This window comes from Bos indicus, chromosome 7 (genome assembly GCF_029378745.1).
Source record: "Bos indicus isolate NIAB-ARS_2022 breed Sahiwal x Tharparkar chromosome 7, NIAB-ARS_B.indTharparkar_mat_pri_1.0, whole genome shotgun sequence".
In the NCBI taxonomy this organism is placed as follows: domain Eukaryota; kingdom Metazoa; phylum Chordata; class Mammalia; order Artiodactyla; family Bovidae; genus Bos; species Bos indicus.
The window spans coordinates 5,909,122-5,930,592 of record NC_091766.1 but is presented as its reverse complement, the minus strand read 5'-3'; the positions used below and the strand labels follow the sequence as shown (position 1 = coordinate 5,930,592).

Genomic DNA, 21,471 nt, shown 5'->3' with positions numbered 1-21,471 from the left:
TCATCAAACTCAACACTTGGGGACGGAATTCCCTGGCGGTCCAGTAGTTACGACTCCACACTTCAAATGCAGGGAGTGCAGGTTCGATCCCTGGTCGGGTGACTAAAATCCCATATGCCTCACAGCGTGGCTGAAAAAGAAAACAGCAACTACACTTGGGGAACTGTGTGCATTTTTTTTTTTTGGTGATGCCTCCATAAGAAAATTTTTAAGCTCTCCCAACACCACTACCACCAAAAAAAAATAGAGCTACATGCCTCCAAAGTCCTGTTTGACAGAGAGTGGCCAGCAGAGGAGTGGACATCTTTCGGAGTTCGCGTGTTCTGACTGGAATGGCTGGTTTTACGAATACAGCCCAGGTCGCTGGAAACTTGAGCGCAGTTCACTGGAAGCTTCTGCTGTCTTGGGACTGGGGACGTGCCCCAACCTTGGCTCCTTCTCTCCCCAGGATTTTTTCCATCCTCTCAGCCATCTTGTACCTAGGCAACATCACTTACCGGAAGAGAGCCACGGGCCGAGACGAAGGCCTGGAGGTCGGGCCCCCCGAGGCGCTGGACACGCTGTCGCAGCTCCTGAAGGTACTGTCCCGGGCCTCAGCCACAGGGGCCGCCCACCGAGGCCCAGGCTTCCTGCGCTGGCTGAGCCTCTGTCAGCTGCTTCCTCCCCCGCCGTCTCTGCCGTGTCCCTTCCTCATTTCTTTTCTTTTTTTAATCGAGCGATGATTGGTTTTAGCTTCAGATGGACAGCATGAGTGATTCAGTATCTGTAGTATCTGTTGCCAAATGGCCACCACAAGAAGGCTAGTTAACGCTTGTCACCTCGGTGGCTGTGGGATTTGTTCTCTCTTGGGATGAGAACTTCCAAGATCGATTCTCTCGGCCGCTTGCATTTATGCAGTACGGTCACATTAGCCGCTGTCACCCTGCTGCACACTACCTTCTCATGACATCTTACAACCGAAAGTCTGTGCCTTTGCACCCCCTTCACACGCTTCCCCTGTCTGCTCTCTGTATCTGTGAGTTTGGGAGGTTTGAGGGGTGTTTTCTTCTTCTTTTTTTTTTTTTTTTATTCTACATATAAGGGAGATCACACAGTATGTCTTTGTCTGACATATCCGTTAACATAATACCCTCAAGGTCCATCCCCTCTTCATTTCCTTTTTTTTTTTTTAAATTGAAATATAGTTGATTTACAATGTTGTATTACTTTCAAGTGTACAGCAAAATGATTCAGTTCTACATATAATCTTTTTTAGATCCTTTTTCGTTATAAGATATTGATATAGTTCCCTGTGCTGTATGCTATGCAGTTGATTATTTTATTTATAATAACGTATATATTTTAATCCTAAGCTCCTAATTATGCCTCCCCCTACCCTTGCCCCTTTGGTAACCGTAAGTTTATTTTCTGTGTCTGTGGATCTGTTGTGTTTCTGTTTTGTACATAAGTACATTTGTATCATTTTTTAAAGATTCTGCATATAAGCGGTATCATATGGTACTTGTCTTTTTCTGACTTACTTCACTTAACATAATACCCTCAAGGACCATCTCTTCTTCATCTCCTTTTATTTTTTTTTAATTGAAATATAGTCGTTTTACAATGTTGTGTTGCTTTCAGGTGTAGAACAAAATGATTCAGTTCTATATATATTCTTTTATAAGTTACTACAAGATACTGAGTGTAGTTCCCTGTGCTATACGCTGTATAGTTGATTGTCTGTTTTATGTATGTGTGTATACTTTAATCCCAAGCTCCTAATTGATCCTTCTCTCTGCCCCTTCCCCTTTGATAACCATAAGCTTGTTTTCTGTGCCTGTGATTCTATTTCTGATTTGTAAATATGTTCATTTGTATCGTTTTTTTAAAGAATCCGCACGTAAGCAATGTCACGTGGTGTTTGTCTTTCTCTGTCTGACTTACTTCCCTTAGTATGAAAATCTGTGTCTCTCCTTATTGCTGCAAATGGCATTATCTCATTCTTTTTCTGGCAGAGTACTATTCCGTGCATATTCATGCCACATTTCCGTTACCCGTTTTCACCTGTTGATGGACATTTAGGTTGCTCCGTGTCTTGGCTGTTGTAAATAGTGCTGCCGTAACATTGGGGTGCAGGTATCTTTTCGACGCATCTTCCTTCTGGGAAGGGCCATCTCCCATCTCAGCCCCTCCCTGGAATGGCCCATCAAGGTTTTTTATATATTTATATAACTGAATCAGTTTGCTGTATACCTGAAACTAACATAATGTTGTAAATCAACTATGATTAAAAAAAAAAAAATCATCATTTGATCAGCAAGGTCATTTTGTGGTTGGACCATCCCCTTGTCCACTTGCCCTCAACCCCAGGAGCACTGGACAATGTCTGGAGTCATTTAGGGGGTACTAGTGTCATCTGGTGGGTAGGGGATGCTATTTAACAGAATGCACAGGACAGCCCCCACAGCAAAGAAGCAGCATTAGTCACTCAGTCATGTCCAACTCTTTGCGACCCCATGGACCATAGCCAACCAGCCTCCTCTGTCCATGGAATTCTCCAGGCATGCATACTGGAGTGGGTTGCCATTCCCTTCTCCAGGGGATCTTCCCAACCCAGGGATCGAACCTGGGTCTCCCGTGTTGCAGGCAGATTCTTTACCATCTGAGCCACTGGGGAAGCTCAAAGAAGGACCCAGCCCCAAATGCCTGTGATGCCGAGGCTATTTTCTGAACGTGTGTTCCATTTGTGGCTCTTTAAAGTACACCTGCCTGCCGGAGCCCCAGCTCCTGTCGTGCTCATGGGAATGAACGAGTACGTCTGCCAGGAGATGGAGACAGCTCCCCCGGCCCAACTCTTGACTCCCCGTGGACAGGGCTTGGCAGTCAGGGAGGAGCAGTCTCGTCGCTTCGCCCTTGCACCCAGACCAGGGACCCACTCCAGCAGCGACAGCTATAAACACAGGCAGCACCTGGGCCGGAGGGCTGCAGTGACACCCAGGCCTGTGTGACCACAGTCTAGGCCATCGAGCAAGCCTGTGGGTGCGAACATTCTGAGGCACACCGGTGTTCCACACACTGTGGGTTGGCAGCCCTGGGGGTGGGCTCTGGGCCCACTTCCTGGCCCAGCTGCCGGGGGGTCCTTCTTCCGCCCTCCTCATGCCTTGCCTCAGTGACACACAGATCTAGTCAACAAGCTCTCCAGCTTTTCTCTCCTCCCTTTTTTTTTTTTAAGCTTTTATTTATTTATTTTTAATTGAAGCATACAGTTGGCTTACAATGTTGGGTTTCCGGTATAAAGTGGGTCATGTATGTGTATGTATGAATATTTATCTGCATATGGGCTTCCCTGGTGGCTCAGCTGGTAAAGAATCTGCCTACAATGCAGAAGACCCTGGTTTGATTCCTAGGTCAGAAAGTTCCCCTGGAGAAGGAGTAGGTTAGCCACTACAGTATTTTTGGGTTATCCTGGTGGCTCAGTAGGTAAAGAATCTGCCTGCAATGTGAGAGACCTGGGTTCCATCCCTGGGTTGGGAAGATCCCTTGGAGGAGGGCATGGCAACCCACCCCAGTATTCTTGCCTGGAGAATCCCCATGGACAGAGGAGCCTGGTGGGCTACAGTCCATGGTGTCACAGAAGAGTCAGACACAACTTAGTGACTAAACAACAGCAGCAACAACATATGTGCATATGTTCTTTTTAAAATTCTTTTCCATTATAGGTTATTACAGGATATTAAATATAGTTCTCTGTGCTATACAGTAGGACCTTGCTGTTTATATATGTTATATAGATTAAATGTATCTGTTAATCCTAAACTCCTAATTTGTCCTTCCCCACCCCTCTTCCTCCTTGACCTTGAAACAGGTGAAGCGAGAAATCTTGGTGGAAGTTCTGACCAAAAGAAAAACAGTGACCTCCAACGACAAACTCATCCTTCCCTATAGTCTCAGCGAGGTGAGTGCTGCCCTGGGTTCTCATGGGGTGCCCAGGCCCAAAAACATGGGTGCTCAGGGTGGGGATAGGGAGAGCCTTCAGAAATAGCTGGCATGGGTGGTCATTTTCCTGCCCCTAATTTGACCTCCCTCATGGCTCAGATGGTAAAGAATCCACCTGCAATGCAGGAGACACAGGAGGCACTGGCTCTATCCCTGGGTCAGAAAGATCCCCTGGAGAAGGATAGGGTAACCCACTCCAGTATTCTTGCCTGGGAAATTCCATGGACAGAGGAGCCTGTCGGACTACAGTCCTTGAAGTCACAAAAGAGTCGGATACAACTGAGCATTTAACAGCATAGTTTGACAGAGGAGAACCTTGGAAGCTCAAACCAGCTTATACAGCTCAAGGGACAGAGCTAGAGCCACGTGTGATGATCTCTGTGTTGAGCTGTTTAGTGGGCACACTGGTTCTTACCAGCAGAGGACAGCCACCTGCAGCTTGCAAGCCAAACCCAGCCCACTTCCTGCTTCTGTCAATAAAACTTTATTGGCACTTGACCACGACCATTCATGCACATGATGATCTGCTGCAGTGGCAGAGCTGTCCTACAAAGCTGATCATGTTGACTCATGGGCCCTTGCCCAAGAAAGCTTGCTGACCCCTGGGTTAGAGTGTGACCTTTATAACTGTTGCGTGGGTCCCTACATGTTGATAAGACGCCTCTCTCTAGCCTTTGCCCCAGTCTGTGTTTTCTCTGTGGCATATTTTTCTTGCGTTTTTACACCTCTAGACTTGCAGGTTGGGGAGCATCAGGAAAGTACCTAGCCACGGGGGCAGGGGGGTATTTTTAGCTCATGGGAGAAGCTGCTCAAGAATCTAAAATGGATACCTAGACAGTTGGAGCCCCTGTGGGCAAAGGTGCTCAGCCGTGGTATGTGACAGGTGCCACAGGTCACTGGAGTCCACAGCCAGCTGCTCCCCGGGGGCACTGAGCTGAGCAAGGGAGATGAAGGCCAGGCACAGGGCAGCACCCTACGCAGCTCCATTTCCACAAAACCAGAGGACCTCGTTATCTAGGTCTTGATAGCAGGCTGAGTAAGTCCTGTCGCAGCTTAGATCTGAGAGCATACAAAGAAGGAATTTCTTGTAGGTCAATTAGACCCCAATGAGCCTTTTTAAAAAATTGTAAATATCAATCACCGCTTTTAGGCACACAGTGGCCTGGCCCATGGTGCTCCCAGAACCGCAGGGGTTGAACCCAGCCCAAGCTCCTGGTTATTCTCCCACAGCACCCTCCCTGAGCCCATATGCCCACCCCAGCAGTCCCCAGGGTCCTCTGAGGAGCAGGCCGTCCCACGAGAAAGACTTGGCCAGACCCCAGGCTGCCATGTCAGGGCTTCATGCTCTGGTGTGCAAGGGCGTCCGAGCGGACAGGACGGCAGGCAGAGTGAGAAGGGGAGGTATCAGAGGAGCTGAGTGTTTCAAGTCACCATCTTGACCTCCCTGTGCACAGACCTCGGGGGCGCACCTTGCCGAGGTGTGACCCCCACCCCAAACTCCGTGCCCACAGGCCATCACCGCCCGTGACTCCATGGCCAAGTCACTGTACAGCGCGCTGTTCGATTGGATCGTGCTGCGGATCAACCACGCTCTCCTCAACAAGAAGGACATGGAAGAGTCTGTCTCGGTGAGGGCCACACCTCCTCAGCTGGTAGCCTGTGACCCTGGCTGCAGTCGGTCAGGCGTGAGGCCGGTTTCTCCCCTCAGCAGCCCCAGGGAACCAACAGGATGCGGTTCTCAGGGCCCAGTGCAGAGAAAACAGGGGACTCTGGGACTTCCCTGTTGGTCCAGTGGTTAAGACTCTCCACTTCCACTGCAGGGGGCACGGGTTCAATACCTGGTTGGGGAACTAAGATCCTGCAGGCCACGCAGTGCAGCCCCAAACAGAAGTCAAAAACACAGGGCTCTTTGTTTAATATTGCAGGTTGTATCTACTCAGTGTTACGTGCCAGCCTGGATGGGAGGGGGTTGAGGAGAGAAGAATACAAGTGTATGTGAGGCTGAGTCCCTTCGCAGTTCACTTGAAACTATCACAGCATTGTTAATTGGCTATACCCCAATACAAAATACAAACTTTAAAGTTTGAAAAAAAAATATCACAGGTTCTAAGACCCTTAGCATCAGACAGGTTGCTGCCAAGGGAGTACTCACCAGTAATAACCATTCTCGCCATCTCCCCCAGTGCCTGTCTATCGGAGTCCTCGACATCTTTGGCTTTGAAGACTTCGAGAGGAACAGTTTTGAGCAGTTCTGCATCAACTACGCCAATGAGCAACTCCAGTATTACTTCAACCAGCACATTTTCAAGCTAGAGCAGGTAAGGAAATACCAGCTTATTCACCCATCCAGTCCTAGGAGGAAGGGAATGAGCCAGAACCGGGATCCCCCTGGGGACCTTGGGGGCCTGGTTTGTCATCAAACCCGCCCCAGAATTTTTCTCTGCAAAAAAGGGAGAGTCCGAGAACATTCCCACCCAGCCCCAGATGAGGCAAAAGGCAGGGATATTTGACGCCACAGGCGAGTGTTGTACTTTCTCTCTGCTCAGATGTGAAAGTTGATTCAATGGGAGACAAGCTGAGTTGCCTTGTAAGGATTTGCTTCAGTCAGCAGTGAAGATATCCCATGTAATAGGTGTTTTCACTTCAAAATAACCAGCCTTCTTTACCCAAGTATTGTCCTTCCTATGGTGGATTCTGATGAGGAAAGAAAACTGATGGGTTTACACACATGTATATGTGAAAGTGCAAGTGTTAGTCCTTCAGTCGTGTCTGACTCTTTGGGACCCCATGGACTATAGCCCACCAGGCTCTTCTGTCCATAGAATTCTCCAGGCAAGAATACTAGAGTGGCTTGCCATTCCCTTATCCAGGGGTTCTTCCCAACCCAGGGATCAAACCCAGGTCTCCTGCATTGCAGGTGGATTCTTTACCGTCTGAGCCACCAAAGAAGCCCCTATATTTAGCTAATACTTAGCTAATCTTATTATTATGTCTTTTAGCTGAAACTCACATTTCTCACTTGAAATGTGGCTGGTCCAAATGGAGTTGCGTAGGAAGAGCAAAAGACATAGCAGATTGCAAAGATACAGCACAGGGGAGAGAGGCCTTTGGGGGACTTCCCTGGCGTCCAGTGGTTAAGACTGCACGCTTCCTGGGCAGCCTGGGTGGGAGGAGTTGGGGAAGAACGGATACACGTATCTGTATGGCTGAGTCTCTGCTGTGCGTCTGTAACTACCACAGCATTGTGAATCTGCTATATTCCAATAAGATAAAAAGTTGTGGGTTTTTTTAATACATAAAGATAATTTCCATAATCATTAAAAAAAGACTCCACATTCCCCTGCACGGAGTTCAGTTGCTCAGTCCAATTCTTTGTGACCCCCACGGACTGCAGCACGCCAGGCTTCCCTGTCCATCACCAACTCCTGAAGCTTGCTCAGACTCATGACCGTTGAGTCAGTGATGCCATCCAACCATCTTATCCTCTGTTGTCCCCTTCTCCTTCTGCCTTCAATCTTTCCCAGCATCAGGGTCTTTTACAGTGAGTCAGTTCTTCACATCAGGTAGCCAAAGTATTGGAGTTTCAGCTTCAGCATCAGTCCTTCCAATGAATATTCAGGACTGATTTTCCTTTAGGTTAGGGTTTTTTCCTAAACCTAACCCTAACCTTATCCCTAACCCTAACCCTAACCTCCTTGCAGTCCAAGGGACTCTCAAGAGTCTTCTCCAACACCACAGTTCAGAAGCATTAATTCTTTGGCACTCAGCTTTCTTTATGATCCAACTCTCACATCCATACATGACTACTGGAAAAACCATAGCTTTGACTAGATGGACCTTTGTTGGCAAGGTAGTGTCTCTGCTTTTTAATATGTGGTGTAGGTTGGTCATAGCTTTTCTTCCAAGAAGCAAGCGTCTTTTAATTTCATGGCTGCAGTCACCATTTGCAGTGAATTGGGAGCCCCAAAAAATAAAGTCTGTCACTGTTTTCATTGTTTCCCCATCTATTTGCCTGAAAGTGATGGGACTGGATCCCGTGATCTTAGTCTTCTGAATGTTGAGTTTTAAGCCAACTTTTTCACTCTCCTCTTTCACTTTCATCAAGAGGCTAATCTTTAGTTCTTCTTCAGTTTCTGCCATAAGGGTGGTGTCATCTGTGTATCTGAGATTATTGGTATTTCTCCCGGCAATCTTGATTCCAGCTTGTGCTTCATCCATCCTGGCTTTTCGCATGATATACTCTGCATATAAGTTAAATAAGCAGGGTGACAATATACAACCTTGACGTACTCCTTTCCTTGTTTGGAATTAGTCCATTGTTCCATGTCCAGTTCTAACTGTTGCTTCTTGACCTGCATACAGATTTTTCAGGAGGCAGGTATAGTGGTCTGATAGTCCCATCTCTTTAAGAATTTTCCACAGTTTATTGTGATCCACCCAGTCAAAGGCTTTGTCGTAGTCAAAAAAGCAAAGCTAGATGTTTTTTCTGGAACTCTTGCTTTTTTGATGCTCCAACAGATGTTGGCAATTTGATTTCTGGCTCCTCTGCCTTTTCTAAATCTAGCCTGAATATCTGGAACTTCACAATTCACATACTGTTGAAGGCTGGCTTAGAGAATTTTGAGCATTACTTTGCTAGTGTGTGTGATGTGTGCAATTGTGTGGTAGTTTGAACATTCTTTGACATTGCCTTTCTTTGGAATTGAAATGAAAACACTTTCCAGCCCTGTGGCCACTGCTGAGTTTTCCAAATTTGCTGGCATATTGAGTGCATCACTTTAACAACATCATCTTTTAGGATTTGAAATAGCTCAACTAGAATTCCATCACCTCCACTGGCTTTGTTTGTAGTGATGCTTCCCAAGGCCCACTTGATTTCTCATTCCAGGATGCCTGGTTGTAGGTGAGTGATCACACCATTGTGGTTGTCTGGGTCGTGAAGATCTTTTTGTACAGTTCTTCTGTGTATTCTTGCCACGTCTTCTTATAATCTTCTGCTTCTTTTAGGTCCATACCATTTCTGTCCTTTATTGTGCCCATCTTTGCATGAAATGTTTCCTTGGTATCACTAACTTTCTTGAAGAGATCTCTAGTCTTTCCCATTCTATTGTTTTCCTCTTATTTATTTGCATTGATCACTGAGGAAGGCTTTCTTATCTCTCTGTGCTATTCTTTGGAACTCTGCATTCAGATGGGTGTATCTTTCCTTTTCTCCTTTGCCTTTCACTTCTCTTCTTTTCTCAGCTATTTGTAAGGCCTCCTCAGACAACCATTTTGCAAATCTTTTTGAATTTCTTTTTCTCGGGGATGGTGTTGATCCCTGCCTCACGTACAATGTCACGAACCTCTGTCCATAGTTCTTCAGGCACTCTCTCAGATCTAATCCCTTGAAACTATTTGTCACTTCCACTGTAAGGGGTTTGATTTAGGTCATACCTGAATGGTCTCATGGTTCTCCCTACTTTCTTCAATTTAAGTGTTCATCTTGCAATAAGGAGCTCATGGTCTGAGCCACAGTCAGCTCCCCTGTAATGAGCATGAGTTCTAGCCCTGGTCCAGGACCTGAGAGCCTGCATGCCATGCTGCATGGCCAGAAAATAAAAGAAAAGGCATTTTTGTCTCGCTGGTAAAAGGCCATGTTTGTAATTTTTTATGTCAGTTAAATCACATGTCATGATGTTGACATACATCATACACCTTGGGTGTATTGGGTTAAGTTAACTGTATTGTTTAAGTTAACTGCACCTGCTTTCTTTTCACATTTTTAAACATGGCTGTTAGAAAGTTCAAAGTGATATGGGTCTCTCATATTATATGATTGTCGGGACATTCATATAAGAGCAGGGGCTGCCCCAGATTACTGGCACATAGCCACACCCCTTTGTCAACACAGCATCTGTGTCTCCTTTCATGCTACAAGAGCAAAGCTGAGTATCATGCAGACACCATCTAACTTGTAAAGCCTAATATATTTGCCATCTGGCTCTTTACAAAGAAAGTTTGCTGACCCCTGGGTGATTTTAAGCGTGATTTTTAAGCACTCTGGTTTTATGCAGTAAGTCCCCTACATCATGAACGAGTTCTGTTCTGATAGTACAAACAAAGTAAGTCAGAGTTAGCCTAGGCACCTAACTGGGTTTTCCAGGTGGTGCTGTGGTAAAGAATCTTCCTGCCAGTGCCGGAGAGACGCAAGTTCTATCCCTGGGTTGGGGTGATCCCCTAGAGGAGGAAATGGCAACCCACTCCAGTTTTCTTGCCTAGAAAATCCCATAGCCAAAGGAGCCTGGTGGGGACTGTAGTCCATCGGGTCACCAAGAGTCAGATGCGACTGAGCGCACACACACACACACACCCAGTTAAAACAAACCTGTACTGTTTCAGGTTTAGAATAATTTTCACACAGATAATACATAAAAAAACAAACGCAAAAAAGGGAGAAGATATCTTTAATCTTCTAGTACTTTGAAAAGTACAGTAGTACAGTACAACAGCTGGCATACGGGGGCTGGCATGGAGTGAGTCGGCAAGAAGAGTTACTGACTGGAGGAGAGAGGGGAGGTGGGAGATGACAGAACTGAAGATTGTCAGCCGCAGAAGGCAGAGGGCGAGCTGCACAGCCACTTACAGAGGGTGTGCGTAGGTGGCAGTGTGCACCAGACACGTGAGCTCACTCACATGATTGGACATGTGAACGCACAGTCACAGCTTTGAAGGTTCGCCACCTGAAGGTTCATATGTAGAGGACTTACTGAAGATCTTTGAGAATGTGCATTCCTGTTCCCTGTTGCTAATTGTTTACTTATCAAATAATTTTATGTATTTATTGATGTATTTCTATTGGTATATTAATACGCATTCTATGTTATTTGCACGTTTATATATAAATATGTATGTGCATATATAAATAAAGTTTTTTTACATAGGACATGTGCTACGTAGACGTTACTGTGTCCCTGAAATGCTGAACGTAACAGATGCCCCTTGAACCCTGCAGGAGGAGTACCAGAGCGAAGGGATCTCTTGGCACAACATTGACTACACAGACAACGTGGGCTGCATCCACCTGATCAGCAAGAAGCCCACTGGCCTCTTCTATCTGCTGGACGAAGAGAGCAAGTGAGTGTCCATGCATCCGGATCTGCAGCCCCAGGGCCTTACTTGAATCCATTCCATCCCAGGAACTTCTGGGTTGCTCAGATTCGTGTGGCTACAAATCCTGACCCCACATTTGCCATTCACCAGAGAACTATCAACACTCACAAGAGCTGTGAATTCAGGAACACACCCTCGCCCTCCCAGGAGTCTTTGGGAAAGACTTGTGGGACCTGAATCTAGAAGCCAGTCACAGGCTTGGTGCAGCCTTACAAAGGGCAGGGGGTGGAATCAGGGCCCTGGATACAAGATGCTCCATCAAGCCTGCCGGCCCTCATCCACAAGACATGATGAGGGCTGGAGAGGGTGTTTTTAAGGTGCTTTGTGCTTGGTCACTCAGCCAGAGTTCCAGAAATCGCAGGACAGCCTAAAACAACAGAAATTTATTCTCTCACAGTTCTGGAGACCAGAAGCACAAAATCAGCCTTGATGGGCCAAAACCAAGGTGTGGGAGGGCCACCCTCCCTCCAAGGAGGAGACTTCTTTGCATCTTCCACCTTCCGGGGGCTCCAGGTGTTCTTGGCTTGTGGCCGCGTGACTCCAGTCTCTGCCTCTGTAGTCACATCATCTTCTGTCCTTCTGCTTCATCTCCTCTTCTTATAAAGACTCCAGTCTATTAGATTAGTACCCACTCTAATGACCTCATCTTTCTAGGGGAGAGTGGGGACTGTGTCATACAGCTTGTGAGGTCTTAGTTCCCCAACCATGGGTTGAACATGAGCCCTCAGTTGTGAAAGTCCCGAGTCCTAGCCACTGGAGTGCCAGTAGAGCCCCCTCAAGAGCTCGTCTTGACTTGGCTGCATCTAAGGCCACATTCGCAGGTTCAGTGTGTCAGGGCGCAGACCCGTCTTGAGGGTTTGGGTTACTTTTGACTGTGTCGGGTCCTGGTCGCAGCATGTGAGACCTTTGTCGCATCCTGTGGGGTCTCCCGTTGAGGTGCACAGACTCTCGAGCTGTGGCTCCAGGGCTCAGTAGTTGCGGCACGAAGACTTAGTTGCTCCTTGACACATGGGATTTTAGTTCCCTGTCCAGGGATGGAACCTGCATCTCCTGCATTGCAAGGTGGGTCCTTATCCACTGGAAAGTCTCTTTATCAGCAGCTTTTATCAGGCCCCTCGTTTGCTGCCGGCGTCCCCTCAGGCCTGGGGTGAATAGGGCTCACCACCTGCCTCAAGCTGAGTCCCATCCAGGACAGACACATCCATTCTAGGCCAGAATCCAGGGAGAAAACATTCAGATAAGGGAAGGAGCAGGGCACTTGGAAGGGTTCATTGTCCCTCCCAGCAAACTCCCCAGAGCCAGATCTGGGATAGGCATGCAAGGCAGGACCGGGCTGAGCCTGGTCGGATTTGTCTTTGTTTAAAATCTTGCTATTTTAGGGGGCCTCTCTGGCAGTCCAGTGGTTAAGACTCTGTGTTTCCAATGCAGGGGGCACAGGTTCAATCCCTGGTTGGGGAGCTAAGATCCTGCGTGCTTTGGGACATGGCCAAAAAATAAATAAAAATGGATGCCAAAAAAAAAAAGTCCATGGTGAGCCCCCCCCAAAAAAATCAAGATTTAAAAAAATAAAATCTAATTGTTTTAGTTCATTATGATTTTAGAGGGGCTTGGGGGGCACTGAATTGGATTTTCTAAAATAGCGTGTGAAGATGTTATTTGTTTCCACAACCAAGTGAACGGGTCTCTTGCTCTCCACACCCTGACCCTGGCAATGATGTACCTCATAGCTACAGGGTCTCCCCCTCTACGCCCTGTTAAGCCATGAAACCCAGGCATCAGGGGTTCGGAGGCATACCTTGCTGCCCGAGTTTGCAGTGAGGCAGGGCTCAGGCTGGATGCCAAAGCCGGCTGCGGCATTTCCTTCCTGGGAGGCCGAAATAGCCAGATACAGCGGCTCCCTTAGTGAGGCCCCGCTCACCTCCCTGTTTCGTCCGTCTCCCAGCCCCTGCCTCTAACGGGAGCGTGGGCAAGACCCAGGTACAGATGCACCCGAGACCGGAAGCCACCCCCGTCCCGGGATTATTCCAGGAGCTGCCCATGATGGGCCCCGGGCACAATCTTCCCTAGACCAGATGTTCACATGGGCCGGGGCACTGGCTGCCCTGCCTGTTTCAAGTTTGCTCCCCAGCCCTGAGGGCATCACTTTGCCCTCAGCCTCGTGCCCAGGCCACTGCAGCCCGAGCACCTGCCCGCCTCCTCCACGGAAGGCCTGCAACCTGCCAATACAGAGCAGGTGACCGGCTGCAGTTCCTGCAGTTAAAGGTCTCCCGTGCTCTTCCCAGCTTTCCGCACGCCACAAGCCAGACTCTGCTGGCCAAGTTCAAACAGCAGCACGAGGACAACAGATACTTCCTCGGCACCCCCGTCATGGAGCCAGCCTTCATCATCCAGCACTTTGCAGGGAAGGTGAAATATCAGATCAAGGTACGTAGCCTTCTGTCTCCACTGTCAATCAAGTTGTGCTCCGCTCAGGGGATGGGAATGGGACCCCTGGGTACCCTGGAGATCCTTTCCTTCAGATGCTTGCTCTATGCCCCCTCTTTATTGCTTTTGCTTGGCGAGGTTCCAGGGCGCTCAGACCCAGTGTCAAACCCCTGGCTCTGCTTTCGAGGGCCCCATGGGCAGGAACCCCCTCTCTGTCGTGGAAATGGGTCCCGCTCCCCACCCAGCCTTTCCCGAGCTGACCCCAGGGCCTCAGCCAACACTATCAAGGGACCACCCACCACCCTTCTTACCATCCTCCCCATACCAGGACTTCCGAGAGAAGAACATGGACTACATGCGGCCAGACATTGTGGCCCTCCTGCGGGGCAGTGACAGCTCCTACGTGCGGGAGCTCATCGGCATGGACCCTGTGGCCGTGTTCCGCTGGGCGGTGCTCCGGGCCGCCATCCAGGCCATGGCCGTGCTCCGGGAGGCTGGGCGCCTGCGGGCCGAGAGAGCTGAGAAGGCTGCAGGTAGGAGGCTCCCTGTGTCACTGTCAAGAAGGGGGTGCTCAGAGTCCATTGCGCAGTGTAAGATTTCATCACATTTAGCACATTCCTGAGGTTGTGCAACCAGCACGTCTGTCTTGTTCCCCAAACTTTTTTTTTTCTTTCGCACTAGTGATAAAGAACCTGCCTGCCAGTACAGGAGATGTAAGAGATATGGGTTCAGCCCCTGGGTCGGGTAGGTCCCCCGGAGGAGGGCGTGGCAACCCACTCCAGTATTCTTGCCTGGAGAATCCCATGGACAGGGGAGCCTGGCAGCCTACAGTCCATGTGGTCACAGAGAGTCAGCCACACTGAAGCAACTTGGCACACAATAGTTTATTACAAGATATTGACTGTAGTTCCCACTGCTATATAGGAGGGCTTTGTGGTTTATTTCATATGTAAGAGTTTGTATCTGCTAATTCCAAACTCCTAATTTATTCCTCTCCCCATCCTTTCCCTTCAGTAACCATAGGTTTGTTTTCTATGTCTGTGAGTCTATTTAGTATATAAATTCATCTGTGGTATTTTTTCTGATGCCACATGTAAGTGATACCCATATAAAATTTGTCTTTATTTGACGGCACTGCATTTGGTAGGATCATCTTTAGGTCCACCCATGTACCTGCAAACAGCATTGTTGGATTCTTTTTTATGGCTGAGTCATATTTCATTGTATAGTTATACCATGTCTCCCCTATCCATCCATCTGTTGATAGATATTTAGGTTGCTTTCATGTCTTGGCTATCGTAAATTAGCTCCCAAGCTTTTGATCTTGCAAAACAGAAGATTTGTAGCGGGATATATAATTTAACCTGCCCATCCTCACACAGCAAGAAGGTGTGTTCCTGTTTTTCTGTGAGAACAGCCTGACACCCAGAAGGGCTGAGCGACTCCCAGGATCACTCAGCTCCAGATGCCAGCCCCAGGGTTCCATTTTAGGAAGGCTGGGGTGTTGGTTAAAGGAGGATTGAAAGGTTAAAGCTACTACATTGAGACAGTACCATTTGGGCCAGACAGGGTGGGCAGGGTGGCTGGCCATGGGGGCGGGCAGCATGTGCAAAAGTCCTGGGGCATCTGTTTTAGGAAATAGATGGTGCTGTTTGGGGAGGAAATGGAACATTTCATAGTTCCCCGCTGTGCCCAAATTTGAGTGTCAGCCCCCCTACCCCCTCCTTTTTTTTTAAATCGGGTTGAAGTTAAGAAGCCCTTCAGCTCCAAGCAGCCCTCACCTCAAAACTTCATGTGCTCTGTCTCCCCAGCAGGTCTGGACAGCTCTGGTGCCCAAGGTCACCTGGGAGAACTACAGAGAGGAGCCAGCACCCCGTCAGAAAAACTGTACCGGTGAGCGAGATCTTGATTTGTCCCAGCTGGAGCCTGTAGGCAGCGGCGTTGTTTAAAACGGCGCCAGAAACCCGACACCCTGAACCCAGGTCAGGGTTGACCTGAATAAGGAACCCGGCAACCGCTTGAATCAGAAACACCCAGACGCAGCGGCATCTGGTGGCCGCATTTCTGCACACAGAGAGGCCAACCTTGTGCATCATCTGTTTGGGGGGATGTGGGCGGCTTAGTTTACAAAGGATCCTTTTCAGGGCCGGTTGTGACCGTTGGCGGGCGGGGCCAAAAGGCTGCTGGTCTCGCAGAGCAGCAAGCTTGATTTAAGAGCACTTCCTCCCTTAGCCTGACCAGGATGTCCCAAACACCAGTCTGCTAAGTTACTTTACTCTCAGTCAAAAACACAGATGCGTTGTTGCCTCTAAGATGACACAGAGGTGTTCTATGGCCACCTACTGATGGTCAGGGTTCCTCCAGATACCCCAGTTGGTACTGAGTGTAAAAGTGAGCAGGCTTGTGCTTCTAGGAAGGCAGGGTATAAAAGGTCATGCTCTATAGCCATCTGAGGCCATGACAAAGCCAGGGGAGGGACCCTTCAGGCAGCTTGTGAGAGCCAAGCCAGGCAGACTACACTGAGAAGGGACTAGTTGGACCAGACAAGACAAGCAGTGTGTGCTGACCTGCGGGACAGCTGCTGCGAAGGCCCTGAGGCAGCAAAGTCCCCAGGCTCTTTCTTAAGACTCAGCAAAATTCCCAAGGAGCAAGCCCCTGAATTTTGAAACATGAAAAAGTCATTTTGTTTTTTGAGCACTTTGTAAGAAAACCCCCCTCAAGAGGTTCATGAAAGCTTATGAGTAGAGTTAGAGATAGCTCCTAGGTAAGTGATCCTGTGCCATTTGTCTGAAGGCAGTGTGCCATTTTTCTCCTTTTAAAAAGATACATTTTGATTTTTTTTCTTCTAATTGAAGGATAATTGCTTTACAGTATTGTGTTGGTTTCTGCCAAACATCAACACAAATCAGCCATAGGTATACCTGTGTCCCCTCCCTCTTGATAAAAAGATGCGTTGTTTTTTTTTTTTTTTAAAGATGCGCTTTTAAAACAGCTTTTTCACCCCAAAGAAGGCAAGAGAGAAAAAGAAAAACACTGCCCCGTATTTCAGAGTGGCCCCTGACCCACTCAGTCTCCCCAAGGCCTAGCCCTGGGGCTATAGGTCCCACCCGCAAAAGCACATTTAGTTTATACAGATTCTCCCTTTCAGCTGCTCAATGCTAGATTTCTCATTTGACGGCTCTGAGGAGTTCGATATTAACGCTTTTGAAGACATCATTGCTTTCTATGAAAGCAAGAAGTAAGTAGAAGCAAGGGCCTTGGAACCCAAGACCAGGGAGGCACGCCCTGAGAAGCCATCATCCCAAGGCGCTCAGCAAGCACAGTGTTCAGAGCCAGAAGAGAGGGGATCAGCAAGCCAGGGGCGCTCTCGCCAGATTTGGCCTGATCGGGGGGTGTGGGCTGAAGCCAGGGGCTTCATCGTCATCGTAGGGAGCGGGCGCTGCACTGGCCGCTCAGGGTGCAGAGGTGACATGCAGCCCCTCTGTTGTCTTTGCTTGGTGCCTCCCTGGAGGGTGAAGGAGCAGAGGTGAGTGCGGCCATCCGGCCCTGGGCATGGTGCATGGCACACAGGCAAGGGGCTGCCGATCGGGGTCTTCCCAGGTCAACTGCTCAGAGCTTAAACATGTATTCAAGTAACTGCAATGAAGAAGTGTTATTTTAATCTTTTTATTTACTTAACTGTACCAGTTCTTAGTTGAAACATGTGGGATCTAGTTCCTTGACCAGGGATCAAATCTGGACCCCTTGCATTGGGAGCATGGAGTCTTAGTCCCTGAACCACCAAGGAAGTCCCTTGGAATAAGGAAATTTTTTTAAAAAGAGAGACAGACTCCCAGATCATCCTGCAGTCATCGCTCCCTCATTTCTAGACATTCTGCCCTAGACATTTGTGTCAAGACATTGTTCGCGAATGTCCCATTTTCAGAGCATTCGATTTTTGTCCCTAAGGCATTGTCATTCTCACACCTAAAACGTCCACTCAGCCCTAAACCCACAGTGACTGAACAGAACACAGTTAATAAGATTGAATTCTGGGGGTAAATATCTTCAGCTAGAGCTTCTCCCTTGGGCCTCTGCCAGGCCACGCTGTGGTGGGGCCGTCCTGGGTGCTGCAAGGAGTGGGGCAGCCTCCCTGGCCTCCACCTCCAGATGCCAGTCAAGCCCCGACCCCAGTCGGAATAGCCAAGCATCACCCCAGTTATAACACCTGTGTGAGTTCCACTTCATTCCTCCCAAGACATTTCTTGAAGCCGACAAGGAGGCAGACATGTAGCCACAGAACCGTCATGAGAAACCCACCTGCTGCTTCCCACAGAACCCTCCTGGGTCTCCTGTTTTCGGTGGCCCCTGGGTGCTTTTTATAGACCCAACAGGCTCTTAAACACGAGGCCTTTTCCAGTGATCCGAGATGCCGTGTTGCAAATTCTGTTCAGCCCCACGTGTCCCCAGCCCCTCCCCCACCACCAGAGGAGGGCGGAGCCTCCTTGGGGTGGCCGAACCCTGACTTCTCCATGCAGGAGGGAGTGGCAGCAGCCTTCAGACCTTCCCCAGGTTGCATGTTTTGGCTCCAGTGGCCTGGAGACGGTCCCGACCGTGCCAGGGACCCTGAGGTGGCGGGCCCACTGCTCTAACTCTGTCTTCTCTCTGTCACTGCACCCCCTCCCCCCCAGCGATTTGCATGACCAAATCATCCGGAGTATCAAAGGATTGCCCTGGCAGGGTGACGACCCCCGTAAGCTTCTTCAGTCCCTCAATCGGCTCCAGAAACCCCGCACCTTCATCCTGTGAGTCCCCCCCAAGGTTGTGGGCACCCCCTCTCCCCCACAAGTGCAACGAGCGCCTCCCGCCCCAGACCCCACCCCACCCCACCCCCGCCCACAGGGGCTTCCCATGACACTGAATGAGCCGCTGCCCGTGCCGCTGTCTTGTGGTCCTGTCCTCACGCCGCCGTTGCTAAGTGGCCCTCGGCATACTCCCGCCCTAGTGTCTGCACCCTGACCCAAACCCTCGCCAGCCCCCCAGTGTCCAGCACAGCTTCCCAGCAACGCTCCTGCCACGGAGCAGCTGATTTTCTGCCCCCAAACCTGCCGAGCAAGGCTTGCTTCCTCCCGCCCCGGCCTTTGTCACTATGAGCTTATAAAGAAGCCTCAGAGTCAGGGTGTGCAATCCTGAGGACCTCTGCGCATCCCATGACCCTGCTTTGTGGGTGTGATGTGGTAGAAAGGGCCGGAAGCCACACAGATGAGATTTGGACCCCCCCAATCACTGTTTGACCTGAGTGCTGTGAGCATTCACCCTCTGTCTGCAAAGCAGGGGTGACAGTTTTCATACCCTCCTACCCAGCAGGCAGCCGCCTCAACCAGTGGGCACCAGCTGCTCAGGGCTCAGGCCCCCGAGAACAAAGCTTGTGCCTGCAGTGATGCCTGTTTGCAAAGTCATTTTTATGATGCCTCGTTCCACCCACGGGGACAAACGTGAAACGACACAAAGAGCCTCGGAGCCAAGCCTCTGGCAGATCCGCAGGGAGCCATTTCCTCAGCGGGTCTTAGCAACTGCCCAGGCTGCAATTTTTAAAAAAATCTTTTCTTGTCTGCAAGATTCCATAAAGTGTCTAAGGATGTGTGGGCTTCCCCCCCTCCCTCGGCCGAAAAGATCAGCTTTCATTTTTTAGCCTTCTGCCAGTTCACGTCCATAAGGCACCCATACACACAGGCCCTGTCTCAGTTCTTCGAGAGACAGGCCCCTGACCCGGCCACCAGGGCAGGGGCTCCAGAAGGGTCTTCAGACCGCTTTGATGGTTCCCAACGTCTAGCAAATAGAGCTGGGACACCTGGTAGGCTCAGAGCTGCATGGGGTCCCTCGAAGCCCCTTTGGGACCTCTCACCGTCATTCTGTGAGATCCACCAGCTCCCCCCGACACCCAGGGGCCCCTGCCACCGCGGAGGCAGCCGCTGGCCCGGTGAGGCAGGTATGCACAGTCCCTGGCGAGGCGGTGGCCTCGTTGCACTTGTGCCTCCGGACTCTGTCGCTCTCTCTGTTCTCGCTCCATCTAACCCGCAAGGCGTGGCTTGCTGAACTAACCCAGAGCCAGACACTGTGTTCCTTCTGTTCACAAAACCATTTTTAATATTTTGACAGGAAAAGTAAAGGTATCAAACAAAAGCAGATCATTCCAAAGGTAAACACACACAGCACCACCCAGCACCGCCTCGCGAGCAGCTGGCTCGCGTCTTGATTCTAGAAAGTGGGTTGGGGCGGGGGCTTTTACCTTCTCGAGCTTCTCTAATTCCTTCTCTTTCCTTCCCTCTCCCCTTTCCCTTCTGAAAAACTATCTCCTGTTTAAATGACACAGAGGGGTCTTTGTTTGGGTTTTCTAGAAGCAGGCCTGTGATGTGGTCTCTGCACAAGTGGTGTACAGCAGGGAACTCCCAGGAGAAACCTGAGGTGGGGGAGGGCAGGAAGTGGGCTCAGCCAGATCCCGGGGAACCCAGGAGTGGCAGTCGTATCGCAGAGCTTATCTCACCAAGAGGCGATGGGACCCTCCTGTCATATCCCCACATTGGGTGTCGTTAGCTGCAAGCCAACTCCAAGAGGGTGGGACGGGCTTCGTCACCTCCTGGGCATCCAGGGAGACAAGGCCTGTCAGCCAGGGTGGTCATGTTGGGAAGGGGGCAGCTGTGCATCGCTGGCAGCCTAGACCCCAGCAGCCAGCCTTGGGTCAGGTACACCCAAGCGCCCTGTCTAGTCTGCACGTACAGCGTGCTGAGAGATTCTGAAATTAGAGCGAGCGACCGCTCGGTCCACTCGGTCTGGCCAACAGGTGGGACAGCACTGGTGCCCCCAGCTCGTATCGACAGTGAGGGCTGGCCCACAGGAGGACTGGCCGGATGAGCACTCACAGCAACATGGGTGCTTGGAGGGAAGCCAGCACTTGTAGCTCTTGGTTTCTGGGCACTCAGGCCACAGGTGAACGTAATCAGCCCTCTAGGAGGTGGCACCATCCACAGGTCGCAGCTTAGGCTCAGCCCCCGGTCAGGTCACCGCCGCTGCCTGCCAGGCCCTCCTGTCCCAACCCCGTCTCTGACAGCACAGCCCCCAGACTGAGCCTAAGAGCTGCCACCCCAGGGGGGCATTATCCTGGCTCTGGGGCAGCACAAGATGCCTCCCAGTGCCCTCTGGGGCTTTGGGAGGGCAGGCCAGACCCTGCGATTCTGTCCTAGAACCTGCTGGACTCCAAATCCCTGAAGCTGATTATCAGTATGACCCTGCATGACCGTACCACCAAGTCCCTGCTACACCTTCACAAGAAGAAGAAGCCGCCCAGCATCAGTGCCCAGTTCCAGGTGGGTGGCCCGGGGGGGTGGAAGGGGGTGCTGAGCTCTGCCTGGCACTCACATGGGTGGGCCAAAACTAACCCAGCACAGGGAGCTTCTCATTATCCCCAGCGTTCTGACCGCAGCACCGTTTGCCATTTGGGGTTAGGTCATTCTCCATGGTGAGGGCCATCCAGTGTGCTGTGGGCCGCTGAGCAGCGTTGCTGGCCTCCACCCACCAGATGCCGGTAGCATTGTCCAGACATGACTACCAAAACGTCTCCAGATAGTGCCAAGGCTCCCTGGGGGAACACAGTCACCCTCGGTGGAGAAGCACCATCTTAAAAGAGTCATGAGTCAGCGTGTGAGTTAATGTGAACACTGAACTGTGTCCTTAGATCACATTTCCCTGTTTTCCCTGGTTGCCAGGAAGCTCAGGGACACTTTTTTCTTTCTTTCAATGGGGTCCAATGGCCAGTGAGGGCTTCCCTAGTGGCTCAGTGGTAAAGAATCCACCTGCCAATGCAAGAGATGCAGGTTCAATCCCTGAGTCAGGAAGATCCCCTGGAGGAGGAAATGGCAACCCACTCCAGTATTCTTGCCTGGA

At 50.0% G+C, this 21,471-nt stretch overlaps 1 protein-coding gene and 1 long non-coding RNA gene across 14 annotated transcripts in view; one reads left to right on the top strand and one right to left on the bottom strand.

Moving 5' to 3' along the window:
* The window catches only part of MYO9B (myosin IXB), a 107,823-nt gene that overhangs the window by 62,343 nt on the left and 24,009 nt on the right, over window positions 1-21,471 (top strand). For 6 of the 13 annotated variants that reach the window (XM_019963909.2, XM_019963908.2, XM_019963910.2 and 3 more), the window contains exons 7-18: window positions 449-578; window positions 3,845-3,934; window positions 5,487-5,603; window positions 6,159-6,293; window positions 10,970-11,091; window positions 13,410-13,551; window positions 13,880-14,084; window positions 15,363-15,444; window positions 16,700-16,789; window positions 18,222-18,335; window positions 19,690-19,729; window positions 20,772-20,894. In XM_019963909.2, coding sequence (XP_019819468.2) covers window positions 449-578; window positions 3,845-3,934; window positions 5,487-5,603; window positions 6,159-6,293; window positions 10,970-11,091; window positions 13,410-13,551; window positions 13,880-14,084; window positions 15,363-15,444; window positions 16,700-16,789; window positions 18,222-18,335; window positions 19,690-19,729; window positions 20,772-20,894 — 1,390 coding nt within the window. The remainder of the gene's footprint in view (window positions 1-448; window positions 579-3,844; window positions 3,935-5,486; window positions 5,604-6,158; window positions 6,294-10,969; window positions 11,092-13,409; window positions 13,552-13,879; window positions 14,085-15,362; window positions 15,445-16,699; window positions 16,790-18,221; window positions 18,336-19,689; window positions 19,730-20,771; window positions 20,895-21,471) is intronic. The other 7 variants (XM_019963912.2, XM_070792577.1, XM_019963907.2 and 4 more) reach the window with 6 other exon arrangements.
* On the bottom strand, window positions 10,405-13,993 carry LOC139184047 (uncharacterized). Its single transcript, XR_011567474.1, has 2 exons — window positions 13,863-13,993; window positions 10,405-12,333 (listed from the first exon to the last, which is right to left on the bottom strand). It is a non-coding gene; the product is annotated as an uncharacterized lncRNA (long non-coding RNA).